This window comes from Rhinatrema bivittatum, chromosome 7 (assembly GCF_901001135.1).
Source record: "Rhinatrema bivittatum chromosome 7, aRhiBiv1.1, whole genome shotgun sequence".
In the NCBI taxonomy this organism is placed as follows: Eukaryota; Metazoa; Chordata; class Amphibia; order Gymnophiona; family Rhinatrematidae; genus Rhinatrema; species Rhinatrema bivittatum.
Window position 1 is genome coordinate 266,081,434 of NC_042621.1, and position 19,333 is coordinate 266,100,766.

The window sequence follows — 19,333 nt, forward strand, 5'->3', positions numbered from 1 at the left end:
GACATCCTCAGCTCGGTACTCACCCATATGTGAGGACTGCCATCTTGCTTGTCCTGTGAGAAAGCAAATGTTGCTTACCTGTAACAGGTGTCCTCACAGGACAGCAGGATGTTAGTCCTCACGAAACCCGCCCACCACCCCACAGTGTTGGGTTCGTTTTCTTATTTTATTTTTCTGCACTTCCTGTAGCTTTAAACAAGACTGAAGGGGGACCCCTGCTGGCTGCAGGTTTAGTACCATGCTGGGCATGCCCAGTAGGTGCCAGTCAAAGTTCTAGAAACTTTGACAAAAGTGTTCTGTGATTGGGCTCCATCCTGTGATGTCACCCATATGTGTGGACTAACATCCTGCTGTCCTATGAGAACACCTGTTACAGGTAAGCAACATTTGCTTTCCCTTCTGTTTCCTGTGAATTGAGGCTGCTCAAAATAGATGATGAAATCCACAAGAAAAAATAATATAAATAATGTTAAAAGATGAACGGATGGAAAAAAAAACCCCACAAGGAATATTTTCTTATCCATCACTTTAATCTTGCTGTTATTATGAATATAGCAAATGAAACAAAGGAAACAGCCCTATGTACAGAAGAAAACCCTTTCTGACTGTGATAAGAAATTGGAAGCCATTTTCTTTTCTTCATGCTATATTTAGACGCATTCAGAGGCACATTATAGAGAGGGAACCTGCTGTGGTGATGCATTTTACATGAATTTGATTAGATGATTTAAGGGTGTTCAGTGATTTCCTTTTTGTCTTTTTGTATTTGAAGCCTATGAGACACAGGAAGAAAGCAGCAGACAAGAACCTTCCGTGTCGACCCCTGGTGTGTGCTGTGCTGGGTGAGTGAGTATCAATTGAACTGGTATTTTCAGGGAACAGCCATTATACTCATAACTTGACAGATAAAGACAGAGAAAGTTAAACTGTTTTTTAACGTTTTCAAGCAGTTCCTGCAATCCCCTGCTTTTCAACTTAATCCATACTTAGTAAGATTTCTCCTCTGATTTGTCAGGGTGAACTTGATAAGCCTCTATACTCATGAAAATGAGGATCTTATAACAATGTATAATCTCAAATTTTGTAAGCACAGGGTTATTCACATAGTTTAGCTCTGACACATTTTCTTTTTATGGAAAGAAATAAACACTACAGTCTTCCATTTTTGATGGGTTTATTTATTTATTTATTTAAAAACTTTTTTATACCGGCATTCGTAGGACACATCATGTCGGTTTACAAAAAACTGAGAAGGAAAGGAAATTACAATGAACAGGGGAGGGGTAACTGGAAGATATACATAAGTACAGGAGAGGAGAGTCAACAGGCAGCATTACAACTATTTGCATTGGATTAGGATTATATATGCAAATGAACTAATATACAATGTTAAGTGGCATGTGCACTTGATACACTTAGTATATGAAGGTTATTTACATTAATACAGGTGCAAGTAATACAGTAATACAGGAGCGTGCAAGAGCGATAAGAGGCTGGTGATGGGGGGAGGGGAGGGGAGGGGGAGTGAGGAGAAGAGGGGGTGGAGTGGGGGGAGGGAGGGAAGGGGGTACAGGGGGCACTGGGGGAGGGAGCCGGGGGGGGAGTGGGGATGGTAGGCGGGGGGGTGTGGGGTAGGGGGAAGGGGAGGGAGCGGGGAGGGTACTGGAATGGTGGATTGAGGTCAGGGAAAAGGATATGGGCTGGGAAGGGACTGAGGTGGATCAAGGATCCACCTCAGTCCCTTCCCTTCCCTTCATATCCTAGAACCCAGGTTCTAGGATATGAACTGTGTCAAATCAGCCATTGTGTAATGTTCTGGAATGTAGGACAAAATATGTAGAGACTAATTTACCCATCACATCTGTGACCTAACATAATTCTGTATTCTCTGATAGCAAGCAGGAAAACAATCCATGTGGATGGGTCATACAATGTGTCCAGCTGGAAGACTCTTGTAGAGATTTCTAGGAAAAGATTGAGCTAGGGTGGAAGGCTTCTGCGTGATGCCAAATCTGCAGCTCCTCAGTTTTCTTCTGACCATTGAATATTCTGCTGGCACACTGTCATCACCACTTTAAGCCTTCAGCTGTGTTTTTTCATAGATTCTTGGGTTCTTCAGCATTCTGTGCAAAAGTTGTTGTTTGTGTTGGGGTCGTTTTTTTTTTTAATAAAGTTTGAGGGAATAGAAAGAATAAGAAGTGATTTAAGGAAGATGGAAGACTGGTTGTCAGCTAAATTTCAATACAAAAAAATGCAGAGTTATACATTTGGGCATAGAAATCAAAGCAAATTTAGGCACATAATTCTGCTTTGAAAATTTGCAGGGAAGGGGACAAGTACTCACTGAGATTCAGTCATGAAAGTTACATTTCCTCTTTCGAGGATGTTACTTACATGTACACTTGTGTGCATATTTTTTAAAATTAAAAAAGTATGTGTGCAAGTGCCAACTCTGCCGCCCAGAATGCCTCTGTTCAGTACATTTAAAAGAATGCACAAAACTGGTTACACACGCGTTTATATGAGCAGAACTCTGGCAGATTTTGTAATGCCAGTTACGTGCATAAAACCAGGTTTATACACATAAGTAGCTTTGAAAATTACCCCAAAAGGCTAAAGTAAATCCAGTGATGCTAGTTATTAGTGCCATTGATGTTAAAGGTTGAATGGGGGGGAGGGGAGGGGGAGGAGGTTGAAAGAGTGACTATTGGGATGGGGATTTAAAGATAGTGTAACCGCTGGGATGGTGGGTGGAAAGAGAGGGAGTGACTATTGAGGATGGGGATTGAGAGGAAGTGACTGCTGAAGATGGGGGATTGAGAGAGAGGAAGACAATGCAAGTGACTGCTGGGGATGAGGAGGCATTAGAGAGAGAGGGAGTGATTGTAGAGGATGGAGGGTCAGAGAGAGTGTGATTGCTGGTGGTGAGGGGGACAGAGTGAAAACGAGAGAGAGTGATTGTTGAAAGTGAGAGAGATAGTAACTGAGGGTGATTTGAGAGAAGGAGTGCCTGGTTGGGTTATGGAGGGGCTTATAGAAGAAGTGACTGAAGGGACTGAAGGAGTTAGAGAGTGTGATTGCTGGGCATGAGGAGGATTGAGAGAGAAAGACGGAGACTGTAATAGATGGGGGGAGATGGAGGCAATGTACATGAGTGTCTTATTTACGACAGAATTGCAGCTCTCATACTATTTTTGAAAAAAATAAATGGCTCTTCTGTTTTGAAAAGATTGCAGGCCTTTACATTATTTCTCAGGCTGGGTGTGTGTTGTGTCATCAGATTCCCATATAGAGGGAATCGTATTCAGATAGCTGGCGCATGGTAAATTCATCCAGGTAAAATTACCTGCGTATCCTTTCATAGATATTTAGTAGGACTTACCTGGATAAGTCTGCTGCTGAATCTATGCGGATATAGGTACATAAGTAACTTTACCTGGAAAAAGATACACTTTTTCTGACCAGACTTATGTGCCTAACTTCAGCTGGAAAGTGCTCAGTGGCTAAAGTTTATCCCCGCCCGCAGAATCCTCTTTTTGTGCACAGACTTTGTGTGTGCAGGGGGAGATATTCAAACATCAGTTTTTTTATGGGTAAACTCAGCTACATAAGTCTGATCAGAAAATTCACTGTCCTAAAGTTACCCATGATAAAGTGACTTGCCCAAGGTCCCAGTGAGCAGAAGTGGAATATGAACCCTGGTTCTCTGCACGCTGTTCCAACCACTGGGCTATTCCTCCACTTCATCTAGGTACATTCAGTGGACTACTTATCCAGGTATGTTCCACTGGTATTATTTCCATAATTTAATCAAATATTGTCAGAGACTCACTCAGCTCCCCCTATCTCCAGCAGTCTCTTTCTTCTTGTCTCAGACCCCCCCATCCCCAAAAGTCATCCTTTCTTTCAATACCCCCCTCTCAGGCAGTCATTCTCTCAATCCCCCATCCCCAGCAGTCACTTCGTTTTTCAATTCCTTCTATCCCAAGTAATCTCTCTCTTGAGGTGTCTCTCTTCAACTAACCCATACATGAGCACAGTCCTTCCAGCAGGTAGTGGGCATTTCATGAATTGGCAGCTGGTACTTTAGCAGTTTACCTCCTCCCATAGATCCACTATCCATAACAGTTCACCTTTTACCCCCATGAGCTAAATATATTGCTTTCTTTCCTTTTCACCCCTGAATGCTGATGAAGCAAACCCAGGTCTCCCCCTTCCACAGTCTCACACCAGCACCGGCCAAAGACACCTCTTCCTTCTCCCTTTACCCTCACAATTGATGCTGCTCTCAGGCCTCCACCCAGGGAAGCACTAGGGTGGGCAGAAGACATAACCTCCTGACTTCTATTCAATGCTAGCCAATAATGCTGCCTCTTTTTTTTTTTTTTTTAGTTTTAACATCTTCATTGAGAATTTTTTAAAAACTTTTTATTTAACATGCCAAACATTACAAACAGCCATACACAAAAGAAAATAAGATACATGGGAACAAACTCGTTAACAGAATAACATATCCCTACAATGGTGAATTCCTACATGCATTGTACAAATTCCAGTATAACCCCTGTACAGGCTCACCAGGTGGAGTTGCGCTGCTGGAGCTTCTTCCGCTGGTTCCTCACTGCAGTATCCCTTCATTTTCCCCGAGATCTGGCACTGGATTCAAACTCAGGTGAAACCACACCCACACGGGTTGTAAACAAAATTGGTTAGTCAGGCTCTGGACTCCCCAAGTACAGCCTGCCCAGGGGGTTCAAACATAGTCCTGTCAGTCCGGCTTAGTCCTGGCACTATGGTGCCACCAAATTCACATCCCCAGGCTGTGCCTGTCCCAGCGCAACAGCCTGTAGCAGAAAAGACTTTTAAAGTTTGTCCCGAACGCTTAGCTTGGCCCTGATAACACCGGCTTCTTTAACCCAGTTCAGTCCTGGTTGTGCCCATCACCCCCCCCCCCCCACACACACACACACCCCTTCACTGCTTATACCCCAAAGCCTTTAAAGGCAGTCCCACACGGCTGCTTCTGCTTTCAGGGATCCCACGCACCACAATCCGTAAGATTCTCTTTGCCCCAGCCCAGGTGACTCTCTGGAGCTGGGGTGAATTGCCACCGCCCCTTCAGTAGGAAAACCAACACTGAAAAAGTCAGGTTCAAACAAATACAGGTATTTCAACGTTTTCCTACTCCGCCCCATGGCAATTCCCTAAGGGTCCTTTGTTCAGTTAGTATCAGCTGCTTCCACCTTCGCTGTCCTTGTCCTCCTGTCATTCCCACCAGTCTTGTGTGTCGGTCTCCTCTCTTTTAATCCGCTCTACACCTGGTTCCCAGCCATGCTCAACTTCCTCTCCCTTCAGGTGCTCAGCGTCCTTTCCCTCGGCCCTCTGGGAGTTGTAGTCCTCCCCTCCCCCAACTGAGCTTTTGGTCCATTCAGCCCTGGTTTGCATTCCCCTCCTGTTCAGCTGTCGTAATGGGACGTATCTCCCATTACATACCTCCACCCCTTTTTTCAGGGGTCCCCGACCCTCCTCCTCCTTTTCGGGGGGAAAGGATTGCGTCCCGGGATAAGAAGTCCGCATTGCTATGCTCTTTCCCTGCCCGGTGTTGTATTGAGAATCTAAAGGGTTTTGTAGGGCCATGTACCACCTCATCAGTCGAGTATTAGTGGACCGCATTTGGTTGAGCCACTTCAGGGGCGCACGGTCTGTGGCCAAGGTGAAACACCTTCCCAGGAGATAGTACTGGAGACTCTCCACGTCCCACTTAATGGCCAGAGATTCCGTCTCGATCATGGCATAATGCTTTTCATTTGGGTTCAGCTTCCTGCTAAGACAGAGGACTGGGTGTTCCTCCTCACCCACCCTCTGGGACAGAACAACCCCCAGCCCTACATCTGACGCATCCGTCTGTAATACAAAAGGGTGCTGGAAGTCCACGCTATGTAGCACCGGGTATTGGCATAACTTCCGTTTTATTTCTACAAAGGCATTTTCAGTCCATTGGTCCCATCGGACTTGATTGGGTTGATCTTTCTTTAGTAACTCGGTTAAAGGAGTTATCAGATTGGCAAAATTGGGGATAAACCTCCGATAGTACCCTTCTTTCCTGCTTTTATTTCCTTTCTCATCTTCCAATCTTTTTTTCAGTTTGCCAATGACTCTATCTGCTTTCCGTTCTTCCCCGAAATGGGGTAGCTTCTGAAATATCTCCGGGGCAAGCCTTATACCCTCTCCATCTTGCCCTGGCCGGTTCCCTCTATTCTTTAGGGGGGTTCTCCCCATGTACTGGGATCGGGCTGCAATACGAACCCGTGGGGTTTCCACGATATCTGTGTTAACAAATGGAAAAATATTCCCCAGGTCTTTCGGGTCTCCCCACACTGGCTGAACCTGACTGGGGTTAGGGTTGGCCCTAGTGGCTAAACAGGCATTCTGCCCCGGTAGCTGTTCCCCCAATCCCTCCCAGTCTTTTCCCGGGATCAAAGGAAAAGGCAGTCTCTCAACTACCGCTAATCTTAGGGCTACAACCCTCTTTCCCCATGCTAGGGGGATCTCTACAGAATGGCAAATTCGGGTGTCTCTATGCACATACCTCACCCAAGTCCTTCCGACCACTCTGTTGCCGGGGCCTATAAGCCTGAAGCTCCTTGCCAGGAGCCCGGAGATAAGCGACTGATTACTTCCAGTGTCTTAAGATATCTCTTACCTGGGTGCCCCCCACGTGCATGTTGCTTAGGTATCGATTCTCCTGCACCCCTGCCCGTTTGTTTTTGACCTTTCCCCAGTCAGAGAAAGAGCAGTCCATGTAGGGACAGTCTCTTTTAAAGTGGTCCTCTTCCCCTTAGGTAAAACACCATAGAGGACCCTGTGTCGACTGTGTGGGGAATCTCCCTACCTTCCCCGGAGGCATTCTCTCCTCCCTCCCTGACCCGGGGCCCAAATTTGCATCCCCTGGGTCCTTCCCTTTGGTAGGGGAGCCTCTCCAGCTTGCTTCCGCGCCTATAGGGCTCTCCCCAAGTAACCCCCGAATCCTACTTTCCTTGGCTGGGTGCCTGTCCGGGACCGCTGCCTCATCGATGTCTAGGAATCCTTTGCTGTACTGTACAGCCCCCCCTAAATCTCGGGGTCCTTGGTGTCCCACCCAAGTTCGCATGGGGGTTGGTAAAATATTCATATACTGTTCTAATACTATTGGCCCCACTGCTTCCTAACTAGTTCGAACTGCTGGACAAAGCCATCAGGTTGCTAGGTCCTTGAGCTTCTGTGCTGTCAACCAGGGTCTCTCTCCTCTACCTACCCTGAGAGACCTAAAACGTCTCCGGGAGGCTTCTGGGTTATGACCCAGCCGGTCCACAATGGCAGCCTTCACGGCCTCATAGTCTCTTGCCTGGTCCTTATCTAGGGTCCGGTAAGTGACCTGGGCCTTGCTGGTCAGCTGAGAGGCTAACCGGATTGCCCACTGCTCTTTTGGCCACCCAGCTACTTCAGCGACCCTCTCAAAGGTTACTAGGAAAGCCTCTGGATCATCATCCGGTCCCAGTTTCGAAAGATTGAGGCCCCTTGCCAGTCCCACCAGTCCCTTCTCGGCCTCTCCGGGTACTCCCAGCCAATCTCCCACCTCGCCTGAGGAGAACAGCCGCTGCTGTTGGCGTATCAAGGTCTGAGTTTCTTTAATCTGTTCCTCCACAAGCTTTAGTAGCGGTTGCAATTGTTCATTCTGCCGCTGTAGCGTCACCTGGAGGAGCTGATGAGTAGTCTCCTGCTGCTTCTGCATCTGCTCAACCATCCATTTCAGCATGTTCTCCATCTCCATCCTTGTGGTACCTTCAGGAACAAACAAAGCAAACAAAACCAAGTGCAGTCTCCCAGCCGCCTCTAAGTTCACTCCCTACCAGAGCCCAGCCCAACGCCCACTTTACAATCAAACTAGTGCTGCTCCCTTCCTCTTCCTTATCCAGTTATCCTCCCCTCAGAGCCCAGGTAATTACCTCCGTTCTCACAGGACAAGCAGGATGGTAGTCCTCACATATGGGTGACATCATCAGGATGGAGCCCAATCACAGAACACTTTTGTCAAAATGTCTAGAACTTTGTCTGGCACCTACTAGGCATGCCCAGCATGGCACTAACCCTGCATCCAGCAGGGGTCCCCCTTCAGTCTCGTGTATAGCAAAACGTACGTGCGAAAAATAAACTAACAAATCGCAAGCGAACCCAACTCCGAGGGGTGGCGGGTGGGTTTCGAGAGGACTAACATCCTACTGTCCAACAAGTCGTCGTCTATGTAGGACACGCAGCAGGTCGAACGGCAGATGCCTTGTATGACTTGATACACACTTCCTCTCAGTCGAGGTCTGCAGATTCTGCCCGAAGGTGGCTTTGGTTAAGGAACTGGGATGCGGATGTTTGGTCTAAGTCCTAGTTGGGGTCTGTTCCTTCTAAGGGAAAGTTGCTTTTTGGAGAGGACTTAGAGCAGCTAGTCAAGCTACTCATGGAGATTAAAGGGCACAAGTTGCCAGAGGGACAAACTGAGGCTCAGCAGAAGTTTCTCCTTGACACGGTCTCGTTTCCGGTGGAGCTGGCATTCCTGCCCGTCTTGTCCTCTGGCTGGGAGTCAGAGGCAGGGGGCTGGAAGGCAGCAGTATTGGAACCAATCCTTTCAAAGCCAGAGACCGGTTAGAAATGGTTCTGTTTAAGGGGCCTCTGGTGTCAAATCCTCCCAATGAAGCGGGCTGGGCCCATTCGTCGGCTCCACACATCGGAGATAAGTTAACATTATTTCTCGAGGAGTGGGCCAAAATCACGTCGACCGATGGGTCCTAAGTGTGATAGAACATGGTTACGCATTAGAATTTGCTCGGCCGTTAAAAGATTTGTTTATGAAATCCCCTTGCACTTTTGAGCAGAAGCAGTGAATGGAAACCATCAGTCATCTCTGTCTCTTAGGGGCCCATAGTACAACTGCCGGTCAAGGAAAGAGGTTAAGGAAGGTATTCCATTTATTTTGTGGTCCCAAAGAAGGACGGCGCCTTTCGTCTAATTCTGGGTTTAAAGAAGGTGAATCTGGTGCTCAGGGTGCCCCGTTTTTGGATGGAAATGCTGAGGTCGGTGATTGCTGCGGTGCACAAGGGGGAGTTTTTGGCTTCTCTGGATTTGACCGAGGCCTATCTTCACATTCCCATTCATCTGGACCATCAAAGGTGCCTCAGGTTCATGATCCTCAGGGATCACTTTCAGTTTTGTGTCCTGCCATTCAGATTGGCGATGGCGCCAAGGACTTTTACAAAGGTGATTGTGGTGGTAGCGGCAGCAGGGTGTTCTGTATGTATTTCCGCCATGGCTGCTGGTGGGCAAGGTCTTGTGAAGAGCAGAGCTTCATCCAGGGCAGGTGATTCTGGTGGCTCTGGAATGGCAACTTCTGCTATGGTTCATGGATCTAATCAATTTTGCCGTGGATGACCCGCTTCATCTGGCTCACCTTCCCAATGTGCTTCACTAAGGGCCTATATTTTTGGATCAGGCGGATCGCGTCTCTCTCAAGGCTTGGCTTTTGAGAGGAGGCGGCTAAGAGATAAGGGTTATCCTGATGACGTGGTTACCACTCTGTTGAAAGCAAGGAAGAAGTCCACCTCCCTGGCTTACGTGCAGGTTTGGAAGGTGTTTGAGATTTGGTGCAGGGAGTATAGTGTAGATCCCTTTCGGGCTTCAGTGGCACATGTTTTATCTTTTTTACAGCAGGGGTTAACGAAAGGTTTAACGAAAAGCCCAGGTGGCTGCTTTGGATTGCCTTAGGGAAGGAGATACGGTGTGTCTTTGGCTGCTCACCCGGACGTGATACGTTTTTTGCGAGGGGCCAAACATTTGCGCTTCCTGGTACAGAAGGCTTTTCCCTCACGGCGCTTGAACTTGGTTCTTAAAGCTTTGTGTGGGGTGCCGTTCGAACCACTGCGCAGAACAACGATAAAGGACCTTACCTTAAAGGTCGTTTTTCTGGTGGCAACTTCTGACCTACAGGCACTGTCATGTAGAGATCCTTTTCTCAGGTTTTTGGACTCTGGTGTTTCTTTGCGTACAGTGTCCTCTTTTCTGCCAAAGGTTGTTTCCTCCTTTCATTTGAACCAGACAGTGGAGTTACCGGCTTTTGCAAATGTGGATAGGGCGGTACCTTTGGATAAGGAGTTGAGGTGTCTGGACATGAATCGGGCGCTATTCCAGTATCTGGAAGTCACTAACAGTTTCCAGGTTTCCGAACATCTGTTCCTTCTCTGGAGTGGCATGAAGAAGGGGCAAAAAGCTTCGAAAGTGACCATAGCACGATGGTCTATTTTGTATGGGTCCCACAAAGCAGACCGGAAGATGGTCTGTCAAAGCCAGAAGGCAAAACAGGAGTAAGACAGACCAGTCACCTTAGCTTAGAAATATTTATTCGCACGTATTTTCAAATAAAAGTTGCCCAACTCTGGCCGAGTTTCACACAGTGGCTGCGTCAGGGGCTTTTGGTTGAAAAACTTTGGTATGAATTGATTTTACTAGGTGCCAATTCTGATCTATTAAAAGAATTGTAGGGTTAAGACCAAGAAAGTACTTTGATGGTGTGCTGTATCTAAAAGTATTGCTGAGGAGATTATGCGCAGTCATGTATTACCTCCACCATAGTTTTTTCTGTACAGAATAATGAGAGGCAAAACTAATAATCTTGCCTCTCCACATAGGTTTTAAGGTTTCCCAAAGAAAAACCAGAGAATAATCACCTCTGTTATGGATCTCAAAAAATTATTTGTCGCTTTCCACATTATAGCACCAAAAGGTTGATAACGAAGCAGAGCAGCATTAAGCCACCAGCAACAACCCGTCTCAGAGTGCATTGTTATACACCATGGCAAAAAGATAGGACTATGATCCGAGACAAAACTGGGCAAAATGTCCGCCATCCCACTGAGGGCATTAAAGACCCCGAATGCAGAAAAAAGTCAATATGACTATAGGTCTTGTGACACAAAGTAGCATGTATAATCTCTCCCAGATGGGTTTTGAGCTCTCCAGACACCCACGAATCTCAAGTGCTTCATCATAAACTTAAGGTAGTCAACCGGACCCTCAGATTGACCTGCAGAGGTTCTATCTAATCATGCGCACAAGCAAACATTTAAACCGCCTCCAAAACCATGGGAAGTGAGGAAAAAGCTTCCACCGTTTCCAGTTCCCACCCGTAAAAGGCTTTCTGAGAAACATTAGGACTGTACACACAGGCAAGCATAAATCCCATTCCATGAAGTGAACACTCCAGCATAACAAGTTTACCCTCTGTATCCTGATATACTTTATTAACTCTCAAGGGCAATGACCTATGTATCAAAATACATACTTCCCTACTTTTAGAGTTATAGGAAGCATATTCCACCCACCCCATCCCCGGACCAGTTTGTCATGCTCCCTATCAGTAAGGTACATTTCCTGCAATAAGGTAACCTGAGCTTCCTTCTTTTTGAGATAACCCAGAATTCTACGCCTTTTTATTGGGGATCCAATTCCCCACACATTGTGAGATTATATTAACAACAGGATTAGTCATAATCCCCATTCAATTCAATAACTATCAATACAATAAAATCCTCATCCCGATCAAAGACTCTCTTCAAAAAACTTTTAACCTCTGGACTACCTACCCGCAAGAAATTAACCAACTACTTTCCACGCTCAACCTGGTCCTAAACAGCGACAAAACCGAGATGCTTATCTCAAAGGAAATCCTCACCAAACCTCCAACGCCACCACCCCCCTCTCATTTGGTCAACTCAACGATTAAATCATCTCCTTTCGTCAGAGATCTAGGCATGATCCTAGATAATCAGTTCAACCTAAAGAACTTTGTGAACACCACCGCGAAAGATTGTTTCTTCAAATTACAAGTTCTCAGAAACTTAAAACCTCTCCTTCACCTCCAAGATTTCAGACTAGTACTGCAATCCATCATCCTTTCAAAACTGGACTATTGCAACTCCCTCTTGCTCGAGCTCCCAACCAACACCATAAAACCTCTTCAAATGGTTCAAAACTCAGCAGCCAGGATCCTCACCAACACCAAAAAAAGAGATCATATCACCCCCACTCTTCAGCACCTCCACTGGCTACCCGTCAAGTTCAGGATCCTCTTCAAAGTCCTCACAATCATTCGTAAAGCCAAACACAACCTCACATCCATCGACACCACTATTCAATTCACACCATATACCTCATCCAGACCAATTAGAAGCGCCTATAAAGACACCCTGTTTGCCCCACAAGCAAAATCAGCCCTAAGAAAGAGGGCCCTTTCGACAGCAGGACCTCATCAATGGAATGCATTACCATCGGACCTCAGGCAAGAGCATTGTCCATCTTCTTTCAAAAAAAGACTTAAAACATGGCTATTCAGCCTAGCCTTCCCTGACTCTTAATGCTATTCTTCCCATACTCCAGACTCTAGCCTTCACAAACTCCTAATTCTCGCAACCTCAGACCGTTAATTCCTCCTCTCTCTCTACCGAAATTCGCTCCTACCATGTTTCTTAGCCACTTCTCCAACGCATTCTGCTAAGACGCCATTTTATGTTATAAAAAAAGAAAATCTCAGATCAAGTTATGTTGTCTCAGTCATCTCATCTATTTACGAGATGTTAAGTTATACGATAGGATAAGTTACAGTTTACGATATGTTAAGTTATAATTCATTTCATATTTATATGCCTTCATTGTTCTATGTAACGCTCCTAAGCGAATTTTGTTGTTAAAATGTAAACCGGTGTGATTTGTATTCTTACAGGAACATTGGTATAGAAAAATAAATAAATAAATAAATACCTAATAGAGGGGAAAAAAAAGATAGGAAAATATTCCCATATACCACACAGACCAAATAACCGCAATGCATGCCCGGCTTTTTATAAAGAAAACCCCCACAACCAACCACAAACTAAACCCCCAACTCTCCACCCTAACTAAACACCCCAGATCCCAACATAGATGACAGCAATATCTCAGAGACTGATCCTCAGCCCCAAGAGAATCACTAGTCCCAAAGTCCACTAAACACCCCACTGCCCAACAAACCAGAAGCGGGGATCGAGTGGGAGAACACCCAAGACCTGTTTGCTCCTCCAAAAATCAATCCCCCAAACAGCCCACCCAACCCACCCCTCCCGCTCCCTGAAACCAAACCCCCCAGCTCCCCTCCCCCATATCTATATACACACACGAGTCCAAATATTCAGTCCATAAAAGAGTCCGCCACTCCAGGCATATTCCCATTGCTGAACTGCCAACACTGTCATTGGAAGTTCAAAATCATTCACCCATTGAATTTTCTCTCCATTCTCAGTGGACTGACTGCTGTTCCTTACCCAACACCCGCCCACACTAGGGTGCTGGTACCACATATAGATATCTGAATAACAGATGACAGGAAAAACCATTCCACAAGTGTCCCCTTCTTCTCACTCTCTACCCCCTCACTGCTTTTTCAACCTACCTCTCCTAATCTCACTGTTGACAACCCAGCCCCCTCCTGCCCCGACCCAAACCTCTTCACTCTACATGAAGTAAAAAGAAAAAATAACTAACCCCGTGCCCAGAAAGAGAAATCGACAACATAAATAAATCACAAGTAAAAAGCAAGATAAAGGATATCCATTGTCGAGCAAACTCGGGGCACTGCTTCTGGAGTCTCTTCCTGTATCTTCTTCAGGAAGGCCTGCACCTCTTTGACTGACCCAGATTCAGCAACTTTACCAATGTGAACAACCTGCAGCCTGGCAGGATAAAGCATAGCATATACCAAGTCTCTATACTGCAACTTGTGCTTCACCTCCGCATACTCCAGTCGGCGATGCTGAACTTCAGTAGAATAGTCCTGAAAAATGGGGACTTGCTGCCCCATGTAGTGCAGCTCTTTTTGCTGCTGCATGCCTCCACCACATGACATTTGTCACCAAAATTGTGCACGTGGAGAATAAGTGCTCTTGGTTGCCCGTTCTCTTGTAGAGGCAGTGATAATGCCTTTTGGGCCTGATTGAGTTTGATCCTATTATTTTTGAAAGACAAATTCAGAAGCTCAGGAAGCCAGGTTGATAGAAATTTTATTGCATCTGCTCCCTCAACCTTTTCCAGGAGACCAGTGATTCTTAGATTGTTTCATCTATATCTATTTCTATTTTCTAAATCATCCTGCTTCTCCTGCGTATGCTTATGCAAGTGCTTCAAAATCTCCAGATATTGCCTCGTGGCAGTCAGTGATAGCTCAAGCTCTTTCATCTGTTCTGTGACCCTATCAAGATGGGCAGTTGTTTCATCCACAGTCAAAACCAGTTCGATCACATGGTCAACCACCGATGCCAGTTTTGTATCAATACTAGTATGAATTTTTTCCCCAAGCTGACTCATTGCTGTTTTTCCACTTCAGCAATGTCTGCGGGAAGAGCCATGTCCACCATGTTCTTCTCATCAGATGCTTTCTCCTTGCTGCAGGCCACTTTCTCTGTTGCTGTTTTACACACTTTGGAATTCCCTCCCCGTCCACCTCTGCCTAGAACCATCCCTGAGCCACTTCAAAAAAGGAATCAAAACATGGCTCCTTAGACAGGCATACCCCAACTCCTCTCAATCCTAATTTTGTCCTACGAACCACCTCAGCTCACACTCAGCCTTTATACCACCCCTTCCTGTTTCCTTCCCTTGCACTCCTAGCCCCCCTTTACCCCTCCCTCTCACCCCCTAGCAACCCCTCCCTCAAAGTACCCGTGCCTTACTGTACCCGTCTTCACTCTACCCCACCCGCCCCTCTCCCCCTGCTCCCTCCTTCCTTTCTCCCCCCCCACTAGCTTTTAACTATACATATGTGCACTTGCTTCCTCTTACTGTAAATAAGCCCTCATATGCTAATTTCTCAAGTGTACATGCCTCGCTTAATTTGTTTATAAGTTCTTTTGCATATTTAACCCTAACTTGAATGCAAAAAGTTGTAATTCTGCTGTTGACTCTCTTCCTTTGTATTTTGCATATTACCCAGTTAGCCCCTCCCTTGTTCATTGTAATTTCCCTTCTCAGTTACTTGTAAACCGACATGATGTGTCCTACGAATGCCGGTATAAAAAAAGTGTTAAATAAATAAATAAATAAGTTCTCTTCGCCCAGATTCTTTTTCCCCCCATATCATGGGCAGCAACATCTTAGCTGCCTTTATTCAAGACTCCAAAAAATTCACTTGGAATGGGGGTAGGGCCCAACACAAAAACTCAGGGTTGGGAGCAGCGGAGATCAGTGTCTGCTCAGCCCTGATGCATCACACGACCCCCCTTTATTGAGAATTTTGAAAAAGAGAGCAAGAAAGCAAAGCTTCCAAGAACAAGTATAGTAAGAAAAATAGCAATACAATTAAACACCATCGTATGCAAATAAACAATAACATTATAATGATACAATGAAGATTTGAACAGAAATGAACAAGCAAAGAAAACTCTTGTATGAGAGAATTAGGGAATTTTTGGGGACGATATCAAAGACTGGGAAAGTAATGGTGTCCCGACCTCCACATTGCTACCCAGCTAGTGATATGATGATATTGCATTGCCACCAAAAAGTAAGATTTAAATTAGCAAGCTTCTTCCAATTAAGCAAAATCATTTTAAGTGCGATGGACACCAAAAAATCTATCAGTTTCCTTGGTTGAGGAGGCAGGGAGGGGAGATTGGAAGAGATTTGAGTATAATAATATAAGATAAGGAACAAGATAGATTAAGCATTTGTGATATCATGTTCCAAACATCATACCAGAAAGCATTCGTTAAAGGACAATGATATAAGAGATGAGATAAGGTGGCCTTAGGAGATCCACAAGTCCAACAAACATTTGACATGGATAGACCAGCCTTATGCTTACTCCATGGAGTCAATGATGCCTCTTTCAACTGGGACCTGTGATACAGATGACCACCTTCCTTCCCCTGCAGCATAATCTTCAGCCAGGGCTGCACGTGCTGATGATGAGGTCATCTCCTGAACCTGTGTGGCAGAGGACTCTGCCTCCTGCAGCATGTGCCTTGGGGTCTGATGGCAGCTTCTCCTCCTGCAGTTCACATGCCTAGTGATTCTGCTCCCATCAGCTGGGGCTATACAAGTCCAATGAGGTGTCTTCCCATGCAGCTAGTGTGGGTTGCTGATGCCAGCAACGAAAAGCTGCTGTTTGTAACTGAAAAAGCCGTGAGTTGCTGAACCATGCCTTAACTCTTTTTTATTAATTTTCTTTCTAGATCTGGTGGTTGAGTTCATTGTGACACATATGATGAAAGAGTTTCCAATGGACCTCTATGTGTAAGTACTGCCTCAAGCTGCCCAGCTTTCAGGATAATATGCTTCAGAATTTGAGTGTAATTTCACTTACAACTCTTCATTTCACAACTAACCTTTCTCATTTTATTGAGCATTCTTTCCCAATTCCAACAAATTTCAAGTGCACAAAATACCTTTACGTTGTTAACTGGGTAAAAGTAATTAAATTGTTGGTAGTTCTTACAGTGATAAAGACTATCATTCATAATGAGAAGAAATCAGAAAGAATAAAAAAAAATAGACCAACAGTAGTACAAAATGTATTTCTGAGACAAGAAAAAACAAATTCTCCCAGGACAAGCAGGATGGTAGTCCTCACATTTGGGTGACATCATCGGATGGAGCCCTGTCACGGAACACATTTGTCAAAGTTTCTAGGACATTTGACTGGCACACTGAGCATGCCCAGCATGCCACTAACCCTGTAGCGACCAGGGGTCCCCCTTCAGTCTCTCTTTTTTTCTGTGCAGCAGTTGCCTGGCGGTTCTTAGGAGCTCTGTGAGACTTTCTTACAATTTTTCCTCACGGAACTTTTTCGAATATTTCTTTAAAAGTTTTCTCCATCCCAGGGGTCCCCCATTGTCTACCAACCTCCACTAACGTTCCGGTAAGTTTACCACGTTTGTTGTGGTTGGTCCCCGGCAATGTTCTTATCTGTGCCCGACGGCCACCGACCGCACACCGCCTTCTTTTTCACTATGGCGACCGGGTTTCAGAAGTGCCCCGAGTGTCCGAGGACTATGTCCATAACGGACCCTCACGATGTCTGCGTTTTATGCCTTGGGCCTTCCCATGACGTCCAAGTTGTGCTCAAATGACCCCTAAAGGCCGCTGTGCCTGCCTGGAGAAGATGGAGCACTTGTTTCCCTCAAAGCGCTCGTCTCCATCGATTCCAGGTAAAAGCGCACCAAGTCATAAGATTTTCTCGTCCAGATGATCAGGCCCTTCGGGTCTTAGTCACCAATGGCGCCGGCCCTCATACCGACGCCCAATCTGATGCCTGTTATTTTGGCTCCGCTCCTCGAGCGTTTGGACACCCTGATCGGTGCCCTTCCATCGGTGCCCATACCTTCGGGTTCATCTGCGCCTTCCCAGCCATCAATTCCTCCTCCGACATCAATCCCAATTCCTGTGTCTTCGGACGATGATGCAGATCGTGGCTTCTCTCCTCTCTGGGAATCACAGATGCCGGAGCCGATTCCTAGACCATCAGGCTTAGCTGTCCCTCGATGTCCATCGAAGACACTGCCATCAGGCCAACGCCACCGTCCTTGGTGCTGCCACCACCGATCTCGGTGCCTAGTCATTTTCCATTGGTGCCACCTTCTCATCCAACTGGACTTGGACTTCTGCCTCCATCTGAAGGGCTGCAGGGTAAAGGAGACCCACCATATGACCCTTGAGGAGATGAGTCCTCTGACTCCCAAGCTTCTGAAGACCTTATGTCAGAGCCTTCACCCTGGAAGAAAGACGCCGCTCCCCTCCGGAGGACCTCTCCTTCGCTAGTTTTATCAAGGAGATGTGTGAAACCATTCCTTTTAAATTGCAGATGGAGGAGGATGCCAGACATAAAATGCTGGAGGTGGTTCAATTCGTGGATGCCCCTAAAGAGGACATGGCAATTCTGGTCCACAAAGTTCTGCTTGACCTCTTATACCACATCTGGGAGCACCCTGTAACTGTGCCTCCAGTCAACAGGAAAGCTGATGCCACATACCTGGCCAGGAAGCCCCGGGTTTTCAAAAGAGCCAATTAACCCACCAATCCATAGTGGTGGAATCCACCCAGAAGAAGGTTAAGAGGCTTTAGGCCGCAGAGTTTTCCAGGAATCCAAGCTGATGGCCCGTATTGCAGCCTACCAGCTTTACATGACACAATATACCAGAAATCTCTGGAAAAAAGTCCAAGACTTCTCAGAAACCCTACCTGAAGAAATCCAGGAAGGATTGTCCTCTATCCTCCAAAAGGGATTTGAAGCTGGAAAACATGAAGTCAGGGCAGCATATGATGCCTTCGACACTGCTTCCATAGTATCAGCAGCCGGAATTAGCACCAGGCACTGGGCTTGGCTTAAAGCTTCTGACTTACGCCAGGAAGTTCAGGATATGTTAGCAGACCTTCTCTGCACAGGGGACAATTTGTTTGGTGACAAAATTCAAGAGGCAGTGGCGCAACTCAAAGACCACCATGAAACCTTGTGCCAATTGTCCACTGTCCCCTCAGATTTCTTGTCCACAGCCAAAAGAGGATTCAGACGAGACACCAGAAACTGACCTATAGGCCACATAGGTACTACCCTCCTCTATCCTGTGCTAGACCGACCAGACCCTCTCACAGAGGCCAGCCTCGTCATTACGGACCCCTAAGGCTCAACCAACCCCCCAGACTGGTCCTGCAGCAGGTTTTTGACTCCCATCTCAAGAGCAGCAGTCAACCCTCCCCCCCAACCACTTTTCTCGTGGGAGGCCACCTGTGCCACTTTGCCACCAAATGGCACACATTCACCACCAACCAATGGGTTCTTTCTGTAGTAGCCCATGGTTCCCATCTGAATTTCCTTACACTACTCTCAGACTCTCCACCACATCCGGCGTGAAGTCTAACCAACCACACTCCATTCCTCGAGGCACAGCTCTCTATCCTCCTGCAGTCCAAAGCCGTGGAACCGGTTCCTCGAATGCAGCGAGAAGAGATTCTACTCTTGATATTTTCTGATTCCAAAAACATCTGGTGGCATACATCCCATCTTGGACCTCCGCACCCTAAACAAACATCTTCGCAAGGAGAAATTCAGGATGGTTACCTTGGGCTCCATACTCCCTCTCCTGCAAAAGGGAGATTGCTTCTGCTCTCTAAATCTTCAGGAGGCTTATGCCCATATAGCAATGTCCCCTCCTCATCGAAAATATCTCAAATTCATAGTAGGTCACAGACATTTCCAATATAGAGTGCTGCTGTTCGGCCTGGCATCAGC

The 19,333-nt window shown here is 46.2% G+C and overlaps 1 protein-coding gene across 5 annotated transcripts in view; it reads left to right on the forward strand.

The window, feature by feature from the left end:
- ARMH3 (armadillo like helical domain containing 3) overlaps window positions 1-19,333 on the forward strand; it is a 791,613-nt gene that overhangs the window by 366,046 nt on the left and 406,234 nt on the right. For all 5 annotated transcript variants that reach the window (XM_029610203.1, XM_029610204.1, XM_029610205.1 and 2 more), the window contains exons 18-19: window positions 773-842; window positions 16,281-16,341. In XM_029610203.1, coding sequence (XP_029466063.1) covers window positions 773-842; window positions 16,281-16,341 — 131 coding nt within the window. The remainder of the gene's footprint in view (window positions 1-772; window positions 843-16,280; window positions 16,342-19,333) is intronic.